This window comes from Thalassophryne amazonica, chromosome 18, assembly GCF_902500255.1.
Source record: "Thalassophryne amazonica chromosome 18, fThaAma1.1, whole genome shotgun sequence".
Classification (NCBI taxonomy): Eukaryota; Metazoa; Chordata; class Actinopteri; order Batrachoidiformes; family Batrachoididae; genus Thalassophryne; species Thalassophryne amazonica.
The window spans coordinates 52,950,497-52,964,427 of NC_047120.1; the positions used below are offsets into that span (position 1 = coordinate 52,950,497).

General features: G+C 40.7%; 1 protein-coding gene across 4 annotated transcripts in view; it reads left to right on the top strand.

Annotated features, from left to right (window-relative positions):
* LOC117530212 (synembryn-A) overlaps positions 1-13,877 on the top strand; it is a 29,171-nt gene extending 15,294 nt beyond the window's left edge. For 2 of the 4 annotated variants that reach the window (XM_034193135.1, XM_034193137.1), the window contains exons 4-14: positions 556-573; positions 708-797; positions 899-1,494; positions 3,489-3,624; positions 4,316-4,504; positions 4,667-4,761; positions 12,011-12,161; positions 12,304-12,399; positions 12,483-12,627; positions 13,028-13,307; positions 13,393-13,877. In XM_034193135.1, coding sequence (XP_034049026.1) covers positions 556-573; positions 708-797; positions 899-1,494; positions 3,489-3,624; positions 4,316-4,504; positions 4,667-4,761; positions 12,011-12,161; positions 12,304-12,399; positions 12,483-12,627; positions 13,028-13,307; positions 13,393-13,531 — 1,935 coding nt within the window. In that variant the 3' untranslated portion in view covers positions 13,532-13,877. The remainder of the gene's footprint in view (positions 1-555; positions 574-707; positions 798-898; positions 1,495-3,488; positions 3,625-4,315; positions 4,505-4,666; positions 4,762-12,010; positions 12,162-12,303; positions 12,400-12,482; positions 12,628-13,027; positions 13,308-13,392) is intronic. The other 2 variants (XM_034193134.1, XM_034193136.1) reach the window with 2 other exon arrangements.
* Positions 13,878-13,931: the final 54 nt, after the last annotated feature.

Below are 13,931 nucleotides of genomic sequence, written 5' to 3' on the forward strand. Positions count from 1 at the left end.
AGTGGTTAATGCACTTGGTTTCAGTGCAGAAGGTTCCGGGTTCAAATCCCACCCCTGCCACATTTCTCCATGTAATGTGGAGTTGCATCACGAAGGGCATCCAGCGTAAAACCTGTGCCAATTCAACATGCAGATCCACCTTGGATTTGCTGTGGTGACCCCGAATGCAAACAAGGGAGCAGCCAAAGGGACTTACTTTTGTGTAGTGGCAGATTAATGAGGATGAAGTGATTTCATTCTGGTAAACACAAGAATTGAGTAAAAATAGACATTGAAAACTTGAAACTTACACCATCAGTACGCTCTGTGGAGAAGGTGAGCTGAGTACATTTTGGGGTTGTTCAGTGGATGTATTTGCATATTATTAGGGAGGAAGTGATCCCCCTCCTCGACCCACCCCTCCCCTGACATCACAGTGTTGATTGCGAAACAGCACATTGGGACATGAAGCTGTTAGAGTACGTGTTGATTGGTTGTGTTTTACTTGTAGGTATATTCTCATAATGTTTTCTCTCTCTTTACTGCTCACTGAAAATGAATCTCCACCTTCTGTAGAAAAGGAGGCTTGAAGAGGTACAGAGTTGATGCATCTTAAAACGTACAAACAGTGATTGGATTACACACGAGGATGATGTACACTAAACAAATCCATAATCTTTCTTAAAGGGTGAAGGGTTGTGGTCTGAGTCTTTGTGTTTGTGTACCAGTTTAGGAAGAATAAAGTGAGGGAGTGCACGGATTCTGACTCGGACTACGACCAGTACAGCAAAGAGGATCGCAGCATCCTCCTCAGACAGGTAACTGTCCGTAGATGGTAAATTAAAGTTCAAACACGTTCTCGGTGGGCAGAAACGTGGGATTCAGTCTGTGTGATTTGTCTTTCTGCTTCTCTCTTCAGAACTTAGCTGTTGTTCTCGTGAGGTTCATAAGAACGGTATCCAAATGTCGTCTGTTGAGAGTATGTCTGCGCACTTTACGGATCCTCTCCAGGGACAAAAAGGTCCTGGGCCCCTTGGTGACCGACAGCGCCCTCCTAACTCTGGCCAAACTGGCAGGGCTGACCACAAGCGACTCCAGCGAAGACACCAGCGACCCCGACTCCGACTTCTATGACAGCATCATCACCTCCCTCGTCAAGACCAAAGTGTTGCACTGCGCCAACGAGGACGAAGGTGACAGTGACGCCCGTTACCAAGATGACGAAGGCTCCGCGTTCGATGACGACAGCATCAGCAACACCACCAGCGCCGATCTGGACAGCATCAGCGGGTTAGGGAGCCACAGGACCAGCATCAACGAAATGCACCGAGGTGGCATCCACCACAAGGTGCTGGAGCGAGGGCGGAAAGACCGCCGTGAGAGCAAGCTGGATGGTGAGGAGGAGGAGGAGGAGGGAGAGCTGGGAGAGGAGGCCCAGAGAAAAGAGGCCATGAAGGTGTTGTGTAATGTGGTGTATAACAGCACCTGGGCACAGGAGAGGTTCAGTGCTCTCAGGTGGGCTCCTCAGAGACACACACACACACAAAATTCTCTTTGTTATGATCGAACACTGGCGTTGCCTCTGTGGCGGCATTGTTGTAATGGAAGCTGGAGGCATAAATCTCTCCAAGAGCAAGAACTGCTTTAAGGATTTTGAAAGCAAAGTCAAATTCCTTGTATTCTGTGGATACTTGGCAAATAAAAAGCTATTCTGATCCCGATTCTTTAATTTCTGCAGCAACTTTCACGTGAATCTCACTAGAAAACTTGTGCACCACAATCTTAGAGCGCTAATCTCCGCCAACGCTAGTTTTCATAATAAATTTTAATATTTACCTTGGAAAAAATTTTCAAGGTCAAAGTCTAGTTAGAAGTGGCTTTTCATAAGTTAAAATATAATACAAAATATAGATCAAAAGGGCTTTTCATTGTGAAAATCAAATATCCGTTAAATCCGCAATACAGATCAGATGCGGATCAAACTTAGTCTATTCATTCAGAGTGCAAGTTTGCACCTCATTGTCACAAATGAGAGTGATTGAGGCACTTTTGATTGAGATATAATGCAAAATGTACAACAAATGGGCTTTTCGATATTAAATTCAAATGTCCACAAAATCTACAATCTGGATCAGATCCGGATCAAACTTTGTCAGGTGATAGTGAGTGGCAGTCTGCACCTCATTTTTAAATATGAGAGTGACTGGGGCACATTTGATTTAGATATAATGTAGGAGGTGGTGGGGGGAGGTGATGGTCTAGTGGTTAAGGTGTTGGGCTTGAGACCAGAAGATCCTCGGTTCAAGTCCCCGCCTGACTGGAAAATCACTAAGGGCCCTTGGGCAAGGTCCTTAATCCCCTATTGCTCTCGGTGTGTAGCGAGCGCCTGACATCGGGGTGAATGTGAAGCATAATTGTAAAGCACTTTGAGCATCTGATGCAGATGGAAAAGCACTATATAAATGCAGTCCATTTATGTAAAAAAAAATCATTAAAAGGGGTTTTCCATGTTAAAATTAAATGGTTACAAAATCTGTCATCTGGATCAGATCTGGATCAAACTGTCAGTGGATAAAGGATGCCATCCTGCATAACGCTCCCAAATATGAAAGAAATTTGATCTTTTTTGAATTATGAATTTTTGAACATTCGTTCAATGTTAAAGACAGGGATTTTTCCTGACCTTTGACTTATGATCTTGAAAAATGAATCAGATTTTGTCTATCGGGATATGACTCTTTGGTAAAAATGTCATAACTATATATGAAAAATTGTGGGTTACAGACTGTTCACAAGCAAACTAATAAATGGGTGAAAACAATTAAAAAAATAAAATTAAAATAAAAAAACATTGAAGTATTTAGTTACCTGACTAAATGCATGCCAATAAAAACAATTTTTGTTTGAAATCAACATGTTAATACTTGTTCTTTGGGGGTTTTATGAAGCTCATTGTTTTGTTGATGCTATTATTTATACTGTGAATTTTTATACAGTGATGTGTGTAAATACTTGGACAGTGTTCATTTTCATCTTTAATTCAAAGTGTTCAACAAAAATATTGCATTAAACATTAGGATTTACAGCAATTTTTATACACACTCTGTTCATTTTTAGAGGCTGTAAGTAATTGGACAAACTAAATATGAGGATTATTGTTCATACAAATCACTTTTCCAGCCAGTTTTCCTTAAACAGTTTTCCTTAGACAAGCGAATATGTCTTGAGCAATAATCCTTATATTTAGTTTGTCCAATTCACTTTGGCCTTTGAAAATAGCAGGACTATATATGGAAATGTGGCTATAATTCCAAAGTGGTTAGTGTGATATTCTTGTTTAAACACCTTGAATTAAAGGCGAAAGTCAGCACACAAAATTACTAAATAAATAAATAAATTTCACTCTCCAAATATGTGTGTGCCTGACTGTAATTTTGGCAAAAAAAAAAAAAAAATTGCATAAATCATTGTTTCGCTTGATGCTAATCCTCTTGTTATTTTTCCGTCAGGCTCATGTGTGGTCTGATCCAGCGTCTTTCTTCAAGCCTTAGCTGCTCGTCTCCCTCCAGTGTTCAGTTCTACGAACTACGTCTCATGTTCCTCATTACCGCGCTTCGCCCAGAGCTCAGCGCTCAGCTTCTGCAGGTAAAGCTAACCCTAACCCAAAAAAGGGTGACAAAAACACTAAATCTGAGGGAAATTATCTTGCTGCAAGGACAGATAATTTCACTTGACAAGATGTCTTGAATTAAGATTGTTAAATCTACAAAAAAGCATGATAAATGAATTAACACTTCTAAATCTGAAGTTGTTTTTTGTTGTTGTTGTTGTTCTTACCGTGATAAAAAAAAAAAATAGATTAACCCTCTAATGATGCTCTTTCATCCTGGTCAACTTTTCATCATATTTATATTAATAGATCATATCTTTACACAGTGTTGTAGACAAATGTTTGTTTCACATTCAGAAAGCTGAGATTTCCCTGAACATTTTGATATGCAACACATGGGCAGTTTATTCAAAGAACTACCTGAAAAGGGGAATATCTTAAGGTATGGTAAAAATGGAAGAAATACCCTTAACCACAGCTCCATCAACAATTACATGCCAATTTGTAAACTTTTCTGTACAGGTTTATTGAAAAAACATTGGTTGATATTACATATTAGGAATTATTTTTAAAAATATAGATTTATTTATGTTATTTATTTATTTATTCATGTTCTTGTAAAGACACTGATGTGCTGCCTTGTTTGAAATGGACCAGAATGTTAAATAAAACATTCATTATGATGAGATGGCACGCAGCGTGATCTCCTTTCTTCTCCCCTTCCAGGAGGGAGGTGTGTCCCTCCTCACTTCGGCTCTGGAAGGGTGTCTGGACATTCAGTGGAAGGAGCAGTATCAGTGTGTGTTTGACCCCACAGCGTTACCCATCTCTCTGGACGCCTCTCAGCGCATCGTGGAGATTCTGAAGATCCTCTTCAACATCACCTACAGCAGCCACAGGCAGGAGCCGAGTGAGGTCAGTGGAGATCGAGCAGAGCACAGTGCACTAAAACTAACGGGACGTGTCCACAAAGCACCGTATGCCAGTTAATGAATCATTTGTCTTCAGATTCACATTTTAAATTGTGACCTCTGCCCAGTGGAGCTCTTTACTTTTATATTTGGGCTTCTCCCTCAGGATGATGCAGCTCTTTACCGACACCTGGTGGCCATCTTACGTCTCTGCCTGATGAGGAAGTGTCTGCTGGTTGATGATACCGATGAGCTGCAGGGGTAAGAATAAATACAAGCAAACAAACAAAACCCTTCTCTCTTATTTTTAACTTTAGTTTTTAACTTGTCCCTTCTGTCAGCTCAGGTTTCAATAAGCTGTACTGAAAAATCTGCTGCAAGTCTAACACAACATCAGTGTTATATCCAAGTTAACTTCAGTAATAGAGGGATGCAGAATTTCCAGCAGTAACTCCGTAAATTTATTTACTACATACTCACCTTTGGGATTCTGTCAATCAAGGCGAGGACCAATGAACCTTCTATTTTGCTGGAATCTTATAATATTATTAGTTATTCTTTTATCTATTTGTTTAAATATGAATGTTAGGACGTGTCTGAGTTTGCCCATGCAGGCACATGTGAAGAAGGCCTTTTGTTTGCATGCGTTTTATGAAGCCACTTTGTTAATCACAGAAGTACATGACGACAATGCACAAAATTCCCAAATTAATGAGCTGATAATACAAAAAAAAGGCTGCCACTTATGCTCCGGTGCGACATATATAGGGGTATTTCCTCTTCAAGAGGCATTTTTTTAACATGTGCGATTTATACTCCGGTGCAGTTTAGCATGGAAATATTGCAAAAGTTGAAAATTGTAAACTTTTGACAACACGTGCTGTCATGGTGCGAGGTTCATGCACGCAACCAGAGGTGGTGAAATGTTTTTGTTAACCTTTCATGCTGCGAGCTAGCATGTGAACGCATCGTAACAGCTCTCCATGTAGGAAAAGACAGATGTGGATTCTCTTTAGACCTATTTCTTCAGAGGCATATTTTGTCATTAAAGATGATTTTTGGGTGCATTTGTGGAAAGTCATTGCTGTATTTGCTAGTCCTGGTAACCTCCTGTGCTTCCCAGAATGCACCACAGCACCAGCAGAGTTCCAGCGTTTCAAAACCATGTAAACAATGGCTAGCGAGGATATGGATGGCATCCATTCAGAAAGTTCACAAGTCATTTTGATGATGACACGTTCTGTCAAGTTGAGAAGGTTCTCTAGAAGAATTTAAACATTAGATCTCTCTCTTCTAAGTCCCTGTTAGTAAATGATATAATAATGGATCAACATATTGATTTATTCTGCCTTACAGAAACCTGGTTACAGCAGGATGAATATGTTAGTTTAAATGAGTCAACACCCCCAAGTCACACTAACTGCCAGAATGCTCGTAGCGCGGGCCGAGGCGGAGGATTAGCAGCAATCTTCCACTCCAGCTTATTAATTAATCAAAAACCCAGACAGAGCTTTAATTCATTTGAAAGCTTGTCTCTTAGTCTTGTCCATCCAAATTGGAAGTCCCAAAAACCAGTTTTATTTGTTGTTATCTATCGTCCTCCTGGTCGTTACTGAGAGTTTCTCTGTGAATTTTCGGACCTTTTGTCTGACTTAGTGCTTAGCTCAGATAAGATAATTATAGTGGGCGATTTTAACATCCACACAGATGCTGAGAATGACAGCCTCAACACTGCATTTAATCTATTATTAGACTCGATTGGCTTTGCTCAAAATGTAAATGAGTCCACCCACCACTTTAATCATACCTTAGATCTTGTTCTGACTTATGGTATGGAAATTGAAGACTTACCAGTATTCCCTGAAAACCCCCTTCTGTCTGATCATTTCTTAATAACATTTACATTTACTCTGATGGACTACCCAGTAGTGGGGAATAAGTTTCATTACAGTAGAAGTCTTTCAGAAAGCGCTGTAACTAGGTTTAAGGATATGATTCCTTCTTTATGTTCTCCAATGCCATATACCAACACAGGGCAGAGTAGCTACCTAAACTCTGTGAGTGAGATAGATTATCTCGTCAATAGTTTTATATCCTCATTGAGGACAACTTTGGATGCTGTAGCTCCTCTGAAAAAGAGAGCCTTAAATCAGAAGTGCCTGACTCCGTGGTATAACTCACAAACTCGCAGCTTAAAGCAGATAACCCGTACGTTGGAGAGGAAATGGCGTCTCACTTCACTTAGCCTGGAAAAAGAGTCTGTTGCTCTATAAAAAAGCCCTCCGTAAAGCTAGGACATCTTACTACTCATCACTAATTGAAGAAAATAAGAACAACCCCAGGTTTCTTTTCAGCACTGTAGCCAGGCTGACAAAGAGTCAGAGTTCTATTGAGCCGAGTATTCCTTTAACTTTAACTAGTAATGACTTCATGACATTCTTTGCTAATAAAATTTTAACTATTAGAGAAAAAAATTACTCATAACCATCCCAAAGACATATCGTTCTCTTTGGCTGCTTTCAGTGATGCCGGTATTTGGTTAGACTCTTTCTCTCCGATTGTTCTGTCTGAGTTATTTTCATTAGTTACTTCCTCCAAACCATCAACATGTCTATTAGACCCCATTCCTACCAGGCTGCTCAAGGAAGCCCTACCATTATTTAATGCTTCGATCTTAAATATGATCAATCTGTCTTTATTAGTTGGCTATGTACCACAGGCTTTTAAGGTGGCAGTAATTAAACCATTACTTAAAAAGCCATCACTTGACCCAGCTATCTTAGCTAATTATAGGCCAATCTCCAACCTTCCTTTTCTCTCAAAAATTCTTGAAAGGGTAATTGTAAAACAGCTAACTGATCATCTGCAGAGGAATGGTCTATTTGAAGAGTTTCAGTCAGGTTTTAGAATTCATCATAGTACAGAAACAGCATTAGTGAAGGTTACAAATGATCATCTTATGGCCTCAGACAGTGGACTCATCTCTGTGCTTGTTCTGTTAGACCTCAGTGCTGCTTTTGATACTGTTGACCATAAATTTTCATTTAAGTTTCATTGTTACACAGATGATACCCAGCTTTATCTATCCATGAAGCCAGAGGACACACACCAATTAGCTAAATTGCAGGATTGTCTTACAGACATAAAGACATGGATGACCTCTAATTTCCTGCTTTTAAACTCAGATAAAACTGAAGTTATTGCACTTGGCCCCACAAATCTTAGAAACATGGTGTCTAACCAGATCCTTACTCTGGATGGCATTACCCTGACCTCTAGTAATACTGTGAGAAATCTTGGAGTCATTTTTGATCAGGATATGTCATTCAATGCACATATTAAACAAATATGTAGGACTGTTTTTTTTTGCATTTGCGCAATATCTCTAAAATTAGAAAGGTCTTGTCTCAGAGTGATGCTGAAAAACTAATTCATGCATTTATTTCCTCTAGGCTGGACTATTGTAATTCATTATTATCAGGTTGTCCTAAAAGTTCCCTGAAAAGCCTTCAGTTAATTCAAAATGCTGCAGCTAGAGTACTGACGGGGACTAGAAGGAGAGAGCATATCTCACCCATATTGGCCTCTCTTCATTGGCTTCCTGTTAATTCTAGAATAGAATTTAAAATTCTTCTTCTTACTTATAAGGTTTTGAATAATCAGGTCCCATCTTATCTTAGGGACCTCATAGTACCATATCACCCCAATAGAGCGCTTCGCTCTCAGACTGCAGGCTTACTTGTAGTTCCTAGGGTTTGTAAGAGTAGAATGGGAGGCAGAGCCTTCAGCTTTCAGGCTCCTCTCCTCTGGAACCAGCTCCCAATTCGGATCAGGGAGACAGACACCCTCTCTACTTTTAAGATTAGGCTTAAAACTTTCCTTTTTGCTAAAGCTTGTAGTCAGGGCTGGATCAGGTGACCCTGAACCATCCCTTAGTTATGCTGCTATAGACTTAGACTGGTGGGGGGTTCCCATGATGCACTGAGTGTTTCTTTCTCTTTTTGCTCTGTATGCACCACTCTGCATTTAATCATTAGTGATTGATCTCTGCTCCCCTCCACAGCATGTCTTTTTCCTGGTTCTCTCCCTCAGCCCCAACCAGTCCCAGCAGAAGACTGCCCCTCCCTGAGCCCGGTTCTGCTGGAGGTTTCTTCCTGTTAAAAGGGAGTTTTTCCTTCCCACTGTCGCCAAGTGCTTGCTCACAGGGGGTCGTTTTGACAGTTGGGGTTTTTCTGTAATTATTGTATGGCTTTGCCTTGCAATATAAAGCGCCTTGGGGCAACTGTTTGTTGTGATTTGGCGCTATATAAATGAAATTGATTTGATTTGATTTGATTTAGAAGAGGTGCAGCATCTGTGACGGACTTCTGCCGTGCCCCGATGTTGTCTTGTTGTCCGTACTTCATGAGGTGTGTTTACATTGTGCCCTAAACTGGAACGCTGCTGAAACCGACCTCTCATGTAAGTCACGGACCGCAAGACAGTGAGAGATTCACAACTGCGAAACAGCGAATGGAAAAAATTAAATGGATATGCTTTGAGTAAAAGCTACTGCTGTCTCTTTATAAACGTGAGAAAGGGCAACAGTTTCACAGGGCGGGACTCATATGCACTAAATGTGCATGTGCAGTCACACCAAGAATTTAAATGAGACAAAAGCACAAAGCACAGAGGGAGTGTTGTTCCGTTTCATACATACATATATATATATATATATATATATATATATATGGGTGATTCTTAGACTACGGGCACTTATGTGCTTTGATCATATTGTATGAAAACCAGAAAAAAGGGGAAATTTCACACTTTTATAGTTATCTTTACAATGAAAGTGTGTTAAGAAATTTGTTCTAGTAGTCTATGATGACTTTTTCACCTTTTTTCAGCATCATTATATGCAAATATTGCCGTTTTGTGCTTGTCCCACACCCAGACTTTTGATCTTCAATGATAAAAATGAATGGTAAAGAAACGTTTTTTTCTAATGTTTTAAAACATCTTTGAATAAAATATCAGTAAAATAATCAAAACATAATTGGGGTATTCAGTGTCATACAACTGTTGTGATTTTTTTAAACAAAATGTAGTTGTCCCACACTATTGCCGTAATTTCCACCACAACACTGTAATGTCCCTTTAAACAGTTTGTATGAAAGATTGTTTGGGTAGTTTCTATGGAGATAAACAGTGACATCAGAGCACATGTATATAGCACCAAATCACAACAAACAGTTGCCCCAAGGCGCTTTACATTGTAAGGCAATGGTGTGGTGGAAATTACATTTACAAGGCCAATAGTGCCCATAGTTAAAGAATCACCCATATATACAGAGTTGGGTAGGATTACTTTGAAGGAATACATGTGGATTACATGTATGCATGTACATACATTTGGATTTCTTGTAATCTGATTACTTTTGGATTACATTTCAAAGTAATCCTACCCAACCTTGTGTATATACACACACACACACAGTAAGATGCTAAATATTTGCATAGAACAGGGGTCTCCAACCCAGTTCCCAGAGAGCACCTGCCCTGCATGTTTTCCACGTCTACCTTCTCAAGTCATACCTGACTTTTTTAAATTGGTGTTTTCCAGCTCTTCACTGGCTAAGCATAACAGATAGAGTTAATTACCTGGAAGTGGAACAGAGAGAGACAGAAATCATGCAGGGCTAAGGGGGCCTGACACGCAGACTCTTCTTTTTATTTGTTTGTATTTTGATTTTGTTTTGTTGTCTTTTTGCGCTCCTCAGTTTTGGGGAGGATGTTTTTGTGCATAAGTGGAAAATGAAATTAAAATTTTTAAAACAAAAAGAAAACATGCAGGGCAGGCACTCCCCAGGAAGACAGCTGGCATAGAAAATAGTTGTTGGCTCTTATATTAATGGAAAAAATGCAGTTCACAGCACCTTTAAGGATTTTTATGGTTTTTATATGTGTGATGTTCTATTTTTATGTTCTTTCATTATTCAAATTGATTTTAATTTACAAGTAAAAAGCAATCATTCGATGAAGCAGTCCATCATTCTTTAACTTCATCTTGTTTATATATGTGTGTGTGTGTGTGTGTGTGTGTATATACAACCCCAATTCCAATGAAGTTGGGATGTTGTGTGAAATGTAAATTAAAAACAGAATACAATGATTTGCAAATCCTCTTCAACCTATATTCAGTTGAATACACCACAAAGACAAGATATTTAATGTTCAAACTGATAAGACTTTTTGTACAAATATTTGCTCATTTTGAAATGAATGCTTGTTTGGAACATTCCACAGGTGAACAGGTTAACTGGAAACAGGTGAATGTCATGATTGGATATAAAAGGAGCATCCCCAAAAGACTCAGTCGTTCACAAGAAAAGATGGGGCAAGGATCACCACTTTGTGAACAACTGTGTGAAAAAAAATAGTCCAGTAGTTTAAGAGCAATGTTTCTCAATGTTCGATTGCAAGGAATTTAGGGATTCCATCATCTACAGTCCATAATATAATCAGTAGATTCAGAGAATCTGCAGAACTTTATACACTTAAGCGGCAAGGCCGAAAACCAACATTGAATGCCCGTGACCTTCGATCCCTCAGGCAGCACTGCATTAAAAACCAACATCATTGTGTTAAGGATCTTACCACGTGGGCTCAGGAACACTTCAGAAAACCATTGTCAGTTAACACAGTTCGTCGCTACATCTACAAGTCCAAGTTAAAACTCTACCATGCAAAGCGAAAGCCATACATCAACAACATCCAGAAACACCGCCTTCTCTTCTCTTGGCCCAAGCTCATTTGAAATGGACAGACACAAAGTGGGAAAAGTGTGCTGTGGTCTGATGAATCCACATTTCAAATTGTTTTTGGAAATCATGGACGCCGTGTCCTCCGGACAGAAGAGGAAAAAGACCATCCAGATTGTTACCAGCACAAAGTTCAAAGTTCAGCCAGCATCTGTGATGGTATGGGGTGTGTTAGTGCCCATGGCATGGGGAGCTTACACATCTGTGATGGCACCATCAATGCTGAAAGGTACATCCAGGTTTTGGAGCAACACATGCTGCCATCCAAGCAGCGTCTTTTTCAGGGGCATCCCTGCTTATTTCAGCAAGACAATGCCAAGACACATTCTGCACGTGTTACAACAGCATGGCTTCATAGTAAAAGAGTGCCGGTACTAGACTGGCCTGCCTGTAATCCAGACCTGTCGCCCATTGAAAATGCGTGGCGCATTATGAAGTGCAAAATACGACAACAGAGGCCCCGGACTGGGAAAGAATTCCACCTACAAAGCTTCAACAATTAGTGTCCTCAGTTCCCAAACGCTTATTGAGTGTTGTTAGAAGGAAAGGTGATAACACAGTGGTAAACATACCACTGTCCCAGCTTTTTTGAAACATGTTGCAGTCATCCATTTCAAAATGAGAAATATTTTTCCACATTCTAAGCTGAAACATTTAATGTTTTTTCCTCCATACACTTTAATGACTGTGTGTCTGTAACCCACCAGTCACACAGTCAACCTGCTGTCAGCGCTGCCTCTCCAGTGTCTGGATGTGCTGCTGGTGGGGCCCCTGGAATCAGGCTCTAAGGAGTGCCAAGGGGTCAACATGGACTGTGTCCACACCTTACTGCTGTTCATGGAGAAACGCCTGGAACTGGTGAGTTAGAAAGGACAGACGTGTACAAAACGCCAGCAGCTGACTTTTTGTTTCGAGGCAGATATAAGGTTTCCACTCAACAACAGAACGCACCTTCCGGCGAATGCTGAAATAAGTCATGTGTCCCTTATCTGCTTCTCAGGGTGATAAGGTCAAAGAAAAACTAACACCAGTCCTCAATCTGCTGACAGAGAGCTGCCGAGCCCACCGAGAAACACGGCAGTACATCAGGAATCACGTAACGTCCTTTAAAACAGCTGTCATTAGACTGTTATTGGCATACTGACATCTAATCAAATGCTAACCTGTATTTACCATTAGATCCTGCCCCCACTAAGAGACGTGTCACAGAGGCCAGAGGAAGGCACCACAGTGAAAAGTCGCCTGATCCGCCTCATGACCCATGTGGACACGGACCTCAAGCACTGTGCCGCTGACCTCATCTTTGTCCTCTGCAAAGAAAACGGTAAAATGAATAGCCGGCTCGGGATTTTTTTCCTTCCCCAGCTACCCACGGTTGCTCCTGTGGATCCATTTCTGCATTTAGAACAGACGGTCCCAAACGGTCTCCAAGCCAAATCCTACTCAGGACCTATTCTAAAATCTCTGAGATCTGATGGGATCGGGTGTGCACAGATCAGCATGGCTGCACCCATCTATGCATTTATTAATGTTGGTTTACTAAAATTCTAACTAAAATTGACATTGCATGTCAGAAAGTCATAGACTCGCATCCGCTTCATACTACAGTATCCGAGGATAAGCACCGGCCCGATGGGCCTTGAGGCTTATATAGGCCTGACTTACTTCATCCTCTCAACACTGGCCTCAGTGTAACTCATGCTTCATCTTGCTCCTCTCTCCAGTCAGACGTTTCGTCAAGTACACGGGGTACGGAAATGCAGCCGGCCTGCTGGCCACCAGAGGTTTACTGGGCGGCCAGCGATCCAGGATGTCAAGTTCTGACACTCAGTACTCCACCGACTCTGACTCAGACACCGAGGAGTACCGGCAAGTCAAAGACCGCATCAACCCGGTGACGGGGCGGGTGGAGGCAGAGCAGCCTGACCCCATGGAGGGAATGACCGAGGAGGAGAAAGAGGAAGAAGCCAGGAGGCTGATCATGCTCTTCAACAAGCTGTCCAGGTCAGTAGTCTGTCCCAAGCTACATTAGCATTCCACTCACATATTAACAGACTGTTAGTCTGGATTTTGTGCTACTGTTTTACAGAGGAAACATTATCCAACCGATGGGAGTTAATACAGAGGGGAAGCTGGTTCCAATGACCGGACTGAGGGATAATTCCCTCATTGAAGAAGGGAGGATGGAATCTGAAAAGGACGGAGACTCTGATGAAATAGAGGACTGAAACACATGAATTCAGTAACTTCTATTTATTCAGTAATTTTATTGTAAATATTCCATTTCTAAAAGTTTCCAGAGTAAACATGCTGTTTGTTCAAATGAAAAAAGCCAACATAGCTGTCAATCCGCCACAGCAAGCTGTTTTCAACCCAAGTCCACACAAGAAAAGATAGAACAACCCCCCCCCCTCCCCACCCCCCTTCTAATTCTGCTTTGGATTTAGAATAATGATGCAGAGCAGCACTAATGTTACAGTGGTGGCAAGAATTAAAATGAACAGAGAACAGAAAATGGTACAAATGTGAAAGTATGTGAACATATTTTAATAAAGTCATGAAATTTTACTTTGTACATTTGCACTTTATTGTATAATTTAAACAAATTACAGCATTGTATTATATGTA